At 44.1% G+C, this 14,190-nt stretch overlaps 1 protein-coding gene across 2 annotated transcripts; it reads right to left on the reverse strand.

Moving 5' to 3' along the window:
* Window positions 1-98: 98 nt before the first annotated feature.
* On the reverse strand, window positions 99-13,912 carry dph5 (diphthamide biosynthesis 5). 2 transcript variants are annotated; one of them, XM_034293707.1, is made up of 8 exons: window positions 13,486-13,912; window positions 12,637-12,761; window positions 6,432-6,540; window positions 4,873-4,993; window positions 3,415-3,454; window positions 2,128-2,231; window positions 2,030-2,046; window positions 99-1,643 (listed from the first exon to the last, which is right to left on the reverse strand). In XM_034293707.1, exons 1-8 carry the CDS (start codon window positions 13,618-13,620, stop codon window positions 1,425-1,427), a joined length of 870 nt encoding a protein of 289 aa, XP_034149598.1. In that variant the 5' UTR covers window positions 13,621-13,912; the 3' UTR covers window positions 99-1,424. The 2 variants fall into 2 exon arrangements, with proteins under 2 accessions (XP_034149598.1, XP_010869662.2); XM_010871360.4 differs by lacking the exon at window positions 99-1,643 and having other exon boundaries at window positions 1,666-2,046.
* Between the last annotated feature and the right edge of the window lie 278 nt (window positions 13,913-14,190).

Here is a 14,190-nt window from a genome sequence, read left to right on the forward strand (position 1 = left end):
ACGCCTTTGGTGAACATGGTAGACCTCAGTCCATTTCCGAACTGTTCCAGGAACGTTTCAGAGGAGCTGGTGCATGTCCACATTTTATTGATTCAATCTTTTTTTTTTTTTGCCATCAATCTAATAACTAATAACACAATTTTGGGAAAGGTAATAAAAACTGGCTAAAGCATTGAAAGTCCCAGAGACACCAGGCGGATCCATCATTGTGAAACGGAAGACTTTTGGAACCACCAGGACCCTTGCCATAGCTGTAAGTCTGGCCAAACTAAGTAACCGGGCAAGAAGGGGCTTGGTCTGAACCCTATGGCCACTTTAACATGGTTTCTCTGCAGAGATGGGAGAACATGTCAAAAGCACAACCATCTATACAGCCCTCCATCAATAAGGCCTTTATGGCAAAGTGGCCAGACGGAAGCCACTCCCTGAGTAAAAGGCCCATGACAGCCCACCTGAAGTTACACAGCAGCAAAACAGCACTTAAAGGACTCTTAGAGCACTATGGGAAATATTCTGTGGTCTGATGAGACAAGAAAACTCAAAGCTGTGATCTCTGCCTGAGGCACTCATACAGAGTACTGAATATAGGTTTGAATGCTTATTTCAATTTTCAATAAAAAATTATAAGCAAAAAAAATCTATATTATAAATTAAGTGTATAACCCAAATAAATGTGGATAAAGTGAAGGGGTCAGAATAATTTGCAAAGCCACCGTAATTGAAATACAAGAATACAGAACATGAAATTACAGGACCATTTAATTTCTGCGAAACACTAATCCGACCCCACTTATGCTCCTCTCTGACCTTTTCCTTCATTTACTCCTCAATCACAGTAATTACATTTCCTGACAAAATGCACACCACGGCTTAGCCAGCAAGCGGCAAAGGTAATTTGATGACCCTGGTTAGAAGGCCATAGTGAGACTGAACTAGCAGACAGACACAATAATCATAAAGCAACCAGATGTGTCATCTGGGAGACATTTCAAGTAAACAAGTGTAAGGATAAGATAGCATTTTAGTAGGCCAGTAAAACACGTGGACCTCTGTGTGTGTGTGTGTGTGTGTGTGTGTGTGTGTGTGTGTAAGTAACAGTCAGAGTGTCTTTGGAACCGTCAGTTTGTTTAGCAGGCTGTACATCAGGAGGTGTAGGTGGAGCTGTGGTGGCGGCGCAGAGGGCCGTACATCAGGAGGTGTAGGTGGAGCTGTGGTGGCGGCGCGGAGGACCGTATATCAGGAGGTGTAGGTGGAGCTGTGGTGGCGGCGCGGAGGGCCGTACATCAGGAGGTGTAGGTGGAGCTGTGGTGGCGGCGCGGAGGGCCGTAGATCAGGAGGTGTAGGTGGAGCTGTGGAGGCGGCGCAGAGGGCCGTACATCAGGAGGTGTAGGTGGAGCTGTGGTGGCGGCGCGGAGGGCTGTACATCAGGAGGTGTAGGTGGAGCTGTCCGCAGCACGGAGGCCCTGCAGTGCGTCAGCGGTGACGGCTGAAAGTCGCAGCATGTCGACCTCCAGCGGGTGCAGGTTACCCGTCACTATCAGGGAGTGCAGCGGGCCTCCCAGGTCGCAGGTCGCAAGCTGGCTCAGTGTCCCTGCGCGGATGGCCTGGTCCTCGGCGCCGACCCGGGCCAAACCCACGCATATGTGGTGGCGGCGCGGAGGGCCGTACATCAGGAGGTGTAGGTGGAGCTGTGGTGGCGGCGCGGAGGGCCGTAGATCAGGAGGTGTAGGTGGAGCTGTGGAGGCGGCGCAGAGGGCCGTACATCAGGAGGTGTAGGTGGAGCTGTGGTGGCGGCGCGGAGGGCTGTACATCAGGAGGTGTAGGTGGAGCTGTCCGCAGCACGGAGGCCCTGCAGTGCGTCAGCGGTGACGGCTGAAAGTCGCAGCATGTCGACCTCCAGCGGGTGCAGGTTACCCGTCACTATCAGGGAGTGCAGCGGGCCTCCCAGGTCGCAGGTCGCAAGCTGGCTCAGTGTCCCTGCGCGGATGGCCTGGTCCTCGGCGCCGACCCGGGCCAAACCCACGCATATCGTCTCCTCACTGATGGCTACGTGGCGAGACAGGGAGGAATTAGTGGTGGTGTGCTCCTGTTCTGTTGAACTACATCTAGATGACAGCAACCACTCACCAAGGTCATCTCCCCGATTCCTCCTGTTGTTTACGATCTCCAGGAGCTGCCCGGACGCCTGGCTGACGGTCATGTACCGGGGGGGTTCATAAACCTTACGACCCCTTCACAGAAACAAGACAGAGGATGTTATCCACAGAGTTTAATATAGCCCGGGCCTCGAAGTGCTGCTGAGGAGATGTCTTTGTTTGTTACATAAAAACAGCATCTAATTGCCAGGTGTAGACAAGGCACGTTCTTTGTTACTGGTGAAGACATTCACCAGGAATGAGAATAGAAGGACATGTCATTATCCTGGGCATCCAGGACTTAGCAGGAGGCCAAACAAAACAGCCCTTTCAGCACTTTGAAATCTAGCTGTGGTTTTTTTTTTTTGGCCTTGTTTCACAGTAGTGGTTCAGGTGTTATATCAGAACTATAACAACAGCGGATCTGAATCTAAGTCTCAATAGTCAGAAAGTTCCACATTAGCCAAGCGAGAGACTCATTTTATAAATGTTTCTAGATAGAAAACCATCACAAATGTGTCCAAATTCCTTGGCTGGGAGGAAAAGATGGGGTAATTTTTTTTTCCTTTGGCTGATAATGTATGGCATACATCTCTCACAGCACAGACATTTCATTTTGACCAAAATCATAGGGCATGTGTTTATTTCATTTCCTAGTAATAATATAAAATGCACCACTAAATCTAGGAGAAATTAAGACTTTTCGGGCTTAAATAAAACCATACTTTCCATTAAACATAAACCTTTCAAATTTCTGCCTTGCACAGCAGATCACTGAAGTTCAATTCAGCTTTTATAGATACACAAAATGACTTGAGCGCAGGGCAGGTTCCTGTTGGGAATTTTATTGTTGGACACCATAAAGCGAACAAGAAACTTAAGACCTTCCTGCAGACTGAAATGGGTTACTATTACGCAGAGGTTTAACTGTCGTGTAAAACAAATTTGTCAGTTGAAAGTGTGAGACAAAGACAAAGTGTTTGGGACCAGTTGTACGTCACCTTAAGCAGTATTGAAAATACTAAATGTATTTCCTGAATCAGGCCAAGTGAGACGGCACTGATAACATATTGTGAGTCCAAGTCAAACAAACCACTGTTCTTTTACCCACTAGCCTGGCCCGTCTCTAGCTGCCAGTGTAAATGCACATTAAGTGAACGCCTGCAATAAACCTCAACGTTGCTCTGTTTTAGAGTCCTGCAGGGTAAAACCTCCGCTAACCAGATATAAATCAGACAACCCACTCCCAGACAGCCCAGCACATCAGGGGGAGACCTACCTCATCAGATTCTCCATGGACTGCTCCTTGACTTTGATATCTGGGTAAAACATGGTAAAGAAAATTGGCTGTAGGTGAGAGAAAACCCTTTCACTGATGTGGAAATACCTATTCAGCCGTCCACGGGCAACACATCTTGAACCGAGGACAGTTTTAGAAAGTATCCCTTTAGGCCTTTACATTTGATTAACCCCTAAAGCCTTTATGAGGGACATTCATAGATCATTTGGAGGGGTTTTTGATTAAAACCATACAAAATCTACTAGAACATTTTTAAAACAAATTCTACAATAAATAGTATTTATATTGCCTGGACAAGACAAGGTTGAGGACCCATCCTTTTAGGCCTTTATATTTTGAGGAAAATTACGCTCACCAGCGTAAAAAAAAAAAATTCTGTCATCAATTTCTGTCATCCTTCTACAAAGACCACCAAAATCTTATCCAAACATACACTTTGGAATTACCCATCATTATCAATCAAGCAGCAACAATGGTCCTGCTAGATTTATTAGAGTCAGGAGGTTCTCCCCATTGTCATGTAGATGTATTGAGTGCACGTTGTCCAAGGGAGTCATGATAGATGACCCAATTAGAGATAGATGTCCATTTCAATTTGGAATAGTCCTTTTCTAAGCAAATGCGCCCCCCCCCCCCCCCCCCCACACACACACGCACACACACACAGTACACTATTGAATAATGGGGTTAATCTCACTCCTGCAAAAACGTATTAGGTACCCACATAACTGCACCTGGGGACGCACAGGGTCTTGGCCCGAGGAGAGAAAACGGGTGTGACCCAAAACGCAGACTCCACTTCAACCGGCACCCGTGACCTCCAATTACAGGGCTGTCCCATGTGAGCTTCACATAGAGGGGGCCAACCCCCCCCCCCCGCACCCAAACCAAGATCTCCTTCTCAAATAAACATAAATTATGAACCCTCAGGCCATCTGCCTGGGTTGTGCAGTCGCAGCCCTGCCCCCGCCCCCTACAGAAACCACCTCCCCAGTCCGCTATTGTGGCTGTGATTAAAGGCCTGTTTAATATGCACTCAGGGGATGGAACACAAAGCTAGAAAGGGGTCTGTTTGTAGTTGGAGGTGGAAACAGACATAATATGAGGGCTTTGTTCATTCCCAGCTTCCCTGAGATGAAAGTATGTGGAATTGACCGACACGCACCAACCTACGTGTGCACAATATTCTGCCTGGCTTTCTCGCCAACCTGAAAGGAAGGGCCAGAATAATATGAGCTCTCAGGGACCGTCTGGAGAATTACTCAGACACACGTAGATGGATATAACCACAGATCTGCCCGCTTAACACATGCATTACATCCACATGAGGACAGTCAATACGGACATTGTATGGATCTGAGGACTAATATGGACACTATATGGATGTTTGTATTGACTGGGTTGAGGTCTTCAAGCCTGATAAACTGCAGTGCTCACCAAGCAGACACAGCGTGTGCATTCCCAGGTCCCGGTTCTTCTTAATTTTATCATAGAAACTCTCTGGTCTCCAGGTGTCCGTCCAGAACACAATGGACACCGTCTCTCCAAAGTTATATAGCTGTCCAAAAGAAATGAACAACATTAAACATGTGCTTGTTTCTTCTGCTATGGTGTCATAAAAGTATTTTACCACAGCAACATTGGGTATCAAATATGCCATTCAGTATGTTGTTCATTTGAAAGGCAATAGCTGCGGGTGCTTTAATATACATTGTGTTTTTGTCATTTAGCAGAAAGCTCTTATCCAGAGTGACTTGCACCTATTGATGTTTGTGTGTGTGTGTGTGTGTGTGTAGCAGAGTGATGTCTCGTGAGCAGACCACAACGGCTGCTGTACACTGGCTTGCGCTAAGTGGCCCAAGGTGCTTCCTGTTATTGAGTGTTGGAAAGGTCACATGGCACTCGTGCCACGCTGGACACAGCCCAGAAACCCAAAACACCGGGATCCAAACCAACCCCCGCCCACTCCTTCACCTAATCAAGCTAACACAAAAGACAACCAATGCGCTTGAGATGGAGAGAGAAGTTGGAAATACAGTCTCTCACTCTGGGTCAGCCATACTTATACTGCGGGTTGTGGACTTGTTAAGGACGGATTGCCCGTGTTAGAGTAACTGTAGAATTAATGAACACATGACTGCCACTAATTTGGACCGGTGCAACTGTGCGCTCTATTATCAGGCAGGACCATTCCTGGTGAGAAAGGGTCTGACTATAACTAATCCTTCCACAAGTTCTGCTCAATCATCAAGAAACACAAAACAGAGCAGTGTGTTCCTCTTTTATGCCCTTTTAGTTAATAATGAAAAGGGCCCATAATGGAGAGGCGGTCAAAGCAAACAAATGAATCATCGGATCCCACTGCTAAACCCAGTACCTCTGAATACATCTTTGATGTCATCATTCAGGGCATGTAAAGCTCACCTCTCCAGAGGTACATGGAGGAGGAGAACACACAACCTTGACCCCTGCTGAGGGCAAGTCCTTCATTAGCATAGCAAACGCCTCCTTTTGTCATTGGCTTTGAGTGGCAGGACAGGCTCCAATTAGTGTGTCTGATGTGCACCCAACGAGCGCCACAACCCACTAATGACGACCCCCAAAAATAACGTTAGCCATGCTAATCCGTGAGGTACCGGGGAGAGACCCAGCTGAGCTACACTAGCAGCGGCCCACATCAGAGACCGGGTGGGACAGCTTGGGCCCCAGCGCTCACAATGTCACCCCTGACAGCTCAATGCGACACCACATTATGGATGTGCAGGGCCTGCCTGTTTATTTAGTGGCAGCGGGCCGTCTCAGTTAATAGACTCAGCACAGACACTTCCTTCTCTGTGGCAATTATGCCATTTGATCGCTTCCACAGGATTTTGTTACATGTTGTCTGAGATTGGCAGGACCTGATGTGATGTTGCAGTTTTAACGCATCTTGTAAACGATGTTTGAGTGGGTCTACTGTGAGTTGTAGTTTTCAACATGTCTTTGAGGGGATATACCTGTAGGCCACAGCATCCAACAGCATTCATGATGGAGGCGTTATGAATGACTCTGTATTGTATTCCAGCATTCACTGCTCTCAGGACCAAGTCACTGTGGGTGGTGGCGCTGGAAGAAAGATACATCAAGTTTTAGTAAGAACATGGCCTCATATGGCCTTAGAAACCTGACAATAAAGGAACAAAGTCTAAGCTCTCGCATTGTGGCTTCATTTCCATGCAAACCAACTGGCAATTTGCTACAGAACGGAGAGACAATGAGACCTTGTTCCACTGTGTGAATTATATATTAATTTAAAAGGGGCAAACTTGGAACAAACAGAATCCTTGGGCTCAGATACTGTATGTTATTAACTTTTTTAAAACCCCAAATTCCTTGGAGCAAATCACGACCATGATGGAAAGTGGAGCATTTGACTGACCCTCCCCTCTTCCTGGTCAGTGGTTTTGGAGAGTAGAGCAAAACATTCTGGTGATGTTCACCATCATTTGAGGACCAATCAAGTGGCTCTAACAGATGGGAGAGCAGCACAATGAATCAGTGGATTTTTCCAAAAAAGTGGGGTCCAGTTTTGGTCCTACAACACTTTCCAAACAATTTTTCCCTGTTAGCTCAGAAGGAAAACAGTTGCAAAAACTCTTAACTTTATTTTGTGGTGTTCCGAGCATCAAGGTCATACCAAACAATTTCGTGAGATAATGTTTTTGTAGAAATTTTTATTTCAATCCATTTCTTTGGAAAGCATATTGAAACCACAAATGCTAGTCATTGAGGGCTAAATACCAAGGTTCTGAGATTTTAAATATTTGAGGCATGGGATGACGTGCAAACGACGCATCCACATCAAGCAGGTTAAAACAGTGGTGCAACATTCTTCACTGGAGGTTTAGGTTTCATTTTTGTTATCAATTCATTAAAATCATGTTTTATATTATATATATATATATATACACACATATAGGATCTGGTCATTACACATAGACTGATATATTTAAAATATTTATTTATTTTAATTGTGATGATTATAACTGACAACTAATGAAAATCCCAAATTCAGTATCTCCGGAAATTTGAATATTACTTAAGACTAATAAAAAAAATATTTTTAGAAACATGAACATGAAAAGTATGAGCATGTACAGCACTCAATACATAGTTGGGGCTCCTTTTGCCTGAATTACTGCAGCAATGCGGCGTGGCATGGAATCGATCAGTCTGTGGCACTGCTCAGGTGTTATGAGAGCCCAGGTTGCTCTGATAGTGGCCTTCAGCTCTTCTGCATTTTTGGGTCTGGCGTATCGCATCATACTCTTCACAATACCCCATAGATTTTCTATAGGGTTAAGGTCAGGCGAGTTTGCTGGCCAATTAAGAACAGGGATACAATGGTCCTTAAACCAGGTACTGGTAGCTTTGGCACTGTGTGCAGGTGCCAAGTCCTGTTGGAAAATAAAATCTGCATCTCCATAAAGTTGGTCAGCAGCAGGAAGCATGAAGTGCTCTAAAACTTCCTGGTAGACGGCTGCGTTGACCTTGGACCTCAGAAAACACAGTGGACCAACACCAGCAGATGACATGGCACCTCAAACCATCACTGACTGTGCAAACTTTACACTGGACTTCAAGCAATGTGGATTCTGTGACTCTCCTCTCTTCCTCCAGACTCTGGGACATAGATTTCCAAAGGAAATGCAAAATGTACTTTCATCAGAGAACATAACTCAGCAGCAGTCCAGTCCTTTTCGTCTTTAGCCCAGGCAAGACGCTTCTGACGCTGTGTCTTGTTCAAGAGTGGCTTGGCACAAGGAATGCGACAGCTGAAACCCATGTCTTGCATATGTCTGAGCGTGGTGGTTCTTGAATCACTGACTCCAGCTGCAGTCCACTCTTTGTGAATCTCCCCCACATTTTTGAATGAGTTTTGTTTCACAATCCTCTCCCTATTGCTTGTACACTTTTTTCGACCACATCTTTTCTTTCCCTTCGCCTCTCTATTAATGTGCTTGGACACAGAGCTCTGTGAACAGCCAGTCTCTTTAGCTATGACCTTTTGTGTCTTGCCCTCCTTGTGCAAGGTGTCAATGGTCGTCTTTTGGACAGCTGTCAAGTCAGCAGTCTTCCCCATGATTGTGTTGCCTACAGAACTAGACTGAGAGACCATTTAAAGGCGTTTGCAGGTGTTTTGGGTTAATTAGCTGATTAGAGTGTGGCACCAGGTGTCTTCAATATTGAACCTTTTCACAATATTCACATTTTCTGAGATACTGAATTTGGGGTTTTCATTAGTTGTCAGTTATAATCATCAAATTATATTATATAAATCAGAAATAAACACTTGAAATATATCAGTCTGTGTGGAATGAATGTATACATTATACAAGTTTCACTTTTTGAATGGAATTACTGAAATAAATCAACTTTTTGATGATATTCTAATTTTATGACCAGCACCTGTATGTATATATATATGTATACACAGTGGATATGAAGTCTACACACACCTGTGTGGTTCTTGTGATGTAAAAGAATGAGACAAAGATAAATCATGTCAGAACTTTTTCCACCTTTAATGTGACCTATAACGTGAACAATTCAATTGAAAAACAAACTGAAATCTTTTTTTGAGTGTGAAGCATCTTTTACCCCGTTTTTTTCTCCCCAATTTCACGATATCCAATTCACGGTTAAAGCCCTGCTTGATCGTAACAACTCTCAACAGACTTGTGCCAGTCAATTTCAAGATATACCTCTGCTGCCACAGTGGGGCATAAGCTTTACAACCGTAGGGCCAAGTCCAATTAACTGAAAACTGAAAGAGTTGTGAACAAGCTCGGCTACAGTTAGGGACTACTCTGCTATTGTTCTGCGCATTGTCTATTAAAATGACATTTCAATTAAACTACCAGTAGTAGGCTATTTGCACTGACAAGGAGCACAGGGCCAAGCACTTCAACCACCATTTTATTAAATCTGGATCTCTCTTTGATTTACCAACCCCTCCCAGCCTATCTAACACTCATAATCCAGCAAACACCCTTATTCCCAGCCCTGCTGTCACCACCAGCCCAGACCCACCAGCCCATGCTCTCCCAGTCTCTTTATGTAGCTTCACAGAAATAGTATTGCAAGAGTTACACAAGCTAGATCCTAGGAAACCTTCTGGGTCTGATGAGCTTGACCCCTTTTTTTCTCAAGATTGCAGCCCCTCTTATTGCAAACCCTCCTCTGCATCTTTTTCGTTTTTCTTTCCTCACTGCAGAGATCCTTTGTGCCTGGGAAAGCTGACACCATTCACCCTTTATTTAAGGGAGGTGACCAGGCTGATCCTAACCACTATAGACCAATCTCCATGTTACCATGTATTTCAATTTTTTTTTGAAGAACTGGTAAATCAACAACTACCTGTCTACCTGGATGTATTCAATGAGCACTCCCCAAAGCAATCTGGTTACCGTTCTGGTTTTGGATGTGTCTCTAAGTCTCTCAACGTTTTAAATGCCATTGCCATTGCTTTGGACTCTAAACAATACTGTGTTGTTGTTTTTATTGATCTGGCTAAGGCATTTGACACTGTTGACCATGAAATTCTTTTTGATAGGCTGCGGAGCATTGGGGCTTCTAAACACTACCTGGCATGGTTTTCCAACTATTTGACCAGTAGGGTTCAGTGAGTAAAACCAGGAAATCTGCTGTCTCAGCCCCTACCTGTCCATAAAGGGGTACCTCAAGGATCAATCCTAGGTCCCAGCCTCTTTACAATCTACATAAATAACGTTGCCCGATCTGTCAATATTTCTTCCATCCACCAATATGCTGATGACATAGTTTCATTTTTGTGCACTAGGGCCACTCCGGGACTTTGTACTACACGCTATTCAGGATAGCTTCAACAACATTCAACAGGCCTTTTTCACACTCAATCTTGTGTTGAAAAACAAAGATTTTATGGTCCAGTAGGAAGAAAGTTGTCCCCCCTGGTCCTATTACAACCCGTGAAGGATCAGTGCTTGAAGCAGTCACTTGCTACATTAACCAGGGTTTGGGCTGATAGTGCATTATCCTTTACACACCACGTCAGAAAATTGCAAGGAGAAGTCAGATCTAGACTGGGATTTCTGCATAGACTTCGCTCCTCCTTTCCTTCACCACCTCCGCTAGACTCACGCATGTTCAAGCATGTCCTGCATATGCTAGATTACAGCGACACCGTTTACAGATTCGATTCTAAGAGTGCTCTTGAACAGCTAGACATACTATACGATTCCGCAATCAAATTTGCCGCGAGAGCCCTATACAAGACCCACCATTGCATGCTACATTCTTCTGTATATTGACCATCCTTGCACATCTGACCTAGACTCCACTGGCTTGTTCTCATTTACACAACGCTGCTTGCGCCGGCCCCTGCTTATCATGTCAATTTGTTACATACATCATCCTCCACCTACAAAATACACTCTGCTCGCCAGAACTGTTAAATGTTCCTAAAGTGAACTCGGCCCTCGGTTGTTCCTCGGTTGTTCTATGGATGCAGGCTGCACCCATAGGCCGAAATGACCTACAAAAGATTTTAAAACAAGACACATGTCGCCATTTCTGCTTTCAGGAAATCTCTTGACACTTTTAGATGTCTGCAGTTGCCTACAACTTTCTAACCGTTTTTAACAATTTGTGCCATGTGTTCTAATATTTTAAGCTTTTTTATGGCCTGTTAATCAGAATCAGAAAGAGTTTTATTGCCAACCAGGTTTCACAACAAACAAGGAATGTGTTGTGGCCCATTCGTATAATAATTTATACAAAAAATTAAAAGAAATAAAAATGAATAAGAACAGTCGACTGAGCATTAATAAATTACAAAAAAATATGATTTCTCCAGTTGAGGGTTGTGTGTATGTGGGGAGGGGTTATAGATTTGTCCAGTTGAGGGTTGTGTGTGTATGTGGGGAGTGGGCTATAGTCAGTTTGGATCTGGGGGCATGTTCATGAGGCCTACTGATGTAGGAAAGAAACTGTTCTTGTGGCGAGAGGTTTTGTTGCTGATAGACCTCAACCTTCTGCCAGAGGGGAGAGTTCTGAATAGTCAATTTCCAGAGTGAGAGGGATCAGCCCCAATCATTGCTGCTAGCCTCATCATCATCATCATCAATCAATCACATTTATTTATAAAGCCCGTTTTACATCAGCAGTTGTCACAAAGAGATTTTACAAAACACAGGCCGAAATTAAGGAAGAAACCTAGAGAGGAACCAGGCTTGGAGGAGGGACCAGTCCTCTTCTGGCTGTGCCAGCTGAACATTTTAAGAGTACAAGTTGTAATAATGGATGAATATATTTGGGCTGTGTCCAGTCTATAAAACCTAATCCAGGTCAGAAGTACAACCAAATGGACAAAGACAGGGACAACAGGGACGCCTCAGTGTCCTGGAAGTACGTAGGTCTGGTAGAGACGGCAGATTGCAGCCAATCACCCTCTCTTCAGAGCCTGCCCTTGTTCTTGACTGTGGCTGCAAGCGTACCAGACGGTGATGGAGGAGGTCAGGATGGACTCAGATGGCAGTGTAGAAATGCACCATCATAGTCTTTGGCAGGTTTCACTTTTTCAGTTGCAGGAAGTACATCCTCTGCTATGCTTTCTTTGTAAGAGAGATGATGTGCAGATCCCACTTGAGGTCCTGGGCGACTGTGGAGCCCAGAAAGTGAAAGGACTCCACAGAGATGACTGAGGAGCCACCCAGGGCGATAGTGATGTTTGTTTGTGCATTGCGCTTTGTTATGGCTCTTCTATCGTTTCCTTTGCCTTGCCGACTCGGTCGGTTGGTGTTTGTCCTGTGTTTACTGTTTTATGTTGACCTCAATCTGTTTATTTTTGTATTTCTATTGTATTTTCCTGTCGTACCCCCTTTACCCCTTTGTGTCCCTTTCCTCAAGTGGATGTCTTCCTCTTGCCAGGCCGTGGTGGTAAATAAGAATTTGTTCTTAACTGACTTGCCAGGTTAAATAAAAAATAAATAAAAAAGGCTACTCACAAAAACCCCTGTTTGCCACTACTAGCAGCAGCACTTCCAGTGTACAACAAAACATTCATACACAAGTATGGCAAAACTACATCTACATTTAAAATGACAGCATAAATAGAATCAATGTTACATAATTGACTTTTCAAGCTTGAAATACAAGTACAGTAACCAATATCTCGCTTACCCAAATGGATCTCCCACCACCAGAAATGCCACATCACTGATGTCAGCCCCTCTGAGGATCTCGTCAGCCTCCTGTTCCACCATGTCTCTGTCGGCCAGTATCAGTTCCCGTCCATAGTACTCCTCCTAAGGTCACAAAGACGACATTTTGAAAACGCACAACGCCTTTGCATTTGCTTTAATTAAAAACAGTATTGTCTCAACCAGGGTGGCAGGTACCCTACAGATCTAGCATCTGACCAGTAAGAGAAAGGTTGCTAGATCGAATTGCAGAGCCGGTAAAATCCCCCAAGCAAGGCAGTTAGCCCTAATAGCTACCTAGGCACTTACTGTGGCAGCTTCACACACCTCTCCAAGTTGGAAGGGTTCGGGTAAATCCAGAAGCTACATCCTGGTCTTGTGTGCAAACATACTCCCTACTTTATATGTAAGATCTTGACAGGAAGGTGACTTTAATGAACGTGTAATGCCTATAAACATGTGATCTTTACCCCTTAAGACAACATTGTGATTACAGGTTGTCACCGCACCCTGCACCCCACTGCAAGATTTCCAGGCTCTCAACAACATTGGTCCTTCAAATAACAAAGGTTAATCACCAATGACAACAGTACAACTGTCGTTTGTTCTTAAAATGAAGCACTGTAAACGTGCAACGACTTCTTTAGATAAACGCATTGGCTAAATGGATCAAACTTTATTTATTATTATTTAAACAAATGACGTCTGACTTTAAATTGTTGTTTTGGAATGTATTTAATGAAATCGTAAAGGGGAAAGAGGAAATGTAGCAAAGACATGCACACAATATCCCTGTCAACACATTCACTGTAAATAGTATTCAACCTACCAACGCATCTTTCCCAACTGTCAGTATGGACGTGTAGGCTTCTAGGTAGACACGACTGCATTGCTTTACAATTTCTAGTCCTTTTACGGTGATGTCCTTTGCATCTCCTAATCCAAGCCCAATAAAGTACAGCATCGTAAAGATATTACACTTTTATTAGATAAATAGGAAGTTGAAGCCACACTTCATCGCAGATGTCTTGACAACAGCTAAATGCTAAGTTAGCTAATGTTACTAGCTAAGTGACAGCACTAACGACGGAAAGCAGACGTTGACTTCTTAAAATGGACTGTTAATAATTACAGAAAATATCCAATCTGGAATTTGGGTTACGATTGCATTTTTCAGAAAATTCCATCGAGAACACAAAGCACTGGTCTATTTACACGATTTGAAGCCACATAACTCACGTGTAACCACTGTACGGCATTACATACGTTCGGACGTAAAATGATCTTAAGTTTACGACAGTTGTAGATCTTCCTGCAACCTGAGCGCGTTCCAGTTTGCGTTTAGAACAGTCGAGGTAAGTTAGGAGACCGTCAAGGGGTGTCGTTTCGCTGGGGTTATTGGTTTAACAATATAACAGTTGTATGTCATCTTTTTCGTCGTTCACCAAATAAATGTTTGTAATTCTGTTCTATCTTTGGAAGTATTATCATCAGCCATAATGTTTCTGAGAGTGATTCCCAACCTATCTGCCTC

This window comes from Esox lucius, chromosome 8, assembly GCF_011004845.1.
Source record: "Esox lucius isolate fEsoLuc1 chromosome 8, fEsoLuc1.pri, whole genome shotgun sequence".
Lineage (NCBI taxonomy): Eukaryota > Metazoa > Chordata > Actinopteri > Esociformes > Esocidae > Esox > Esox lucius.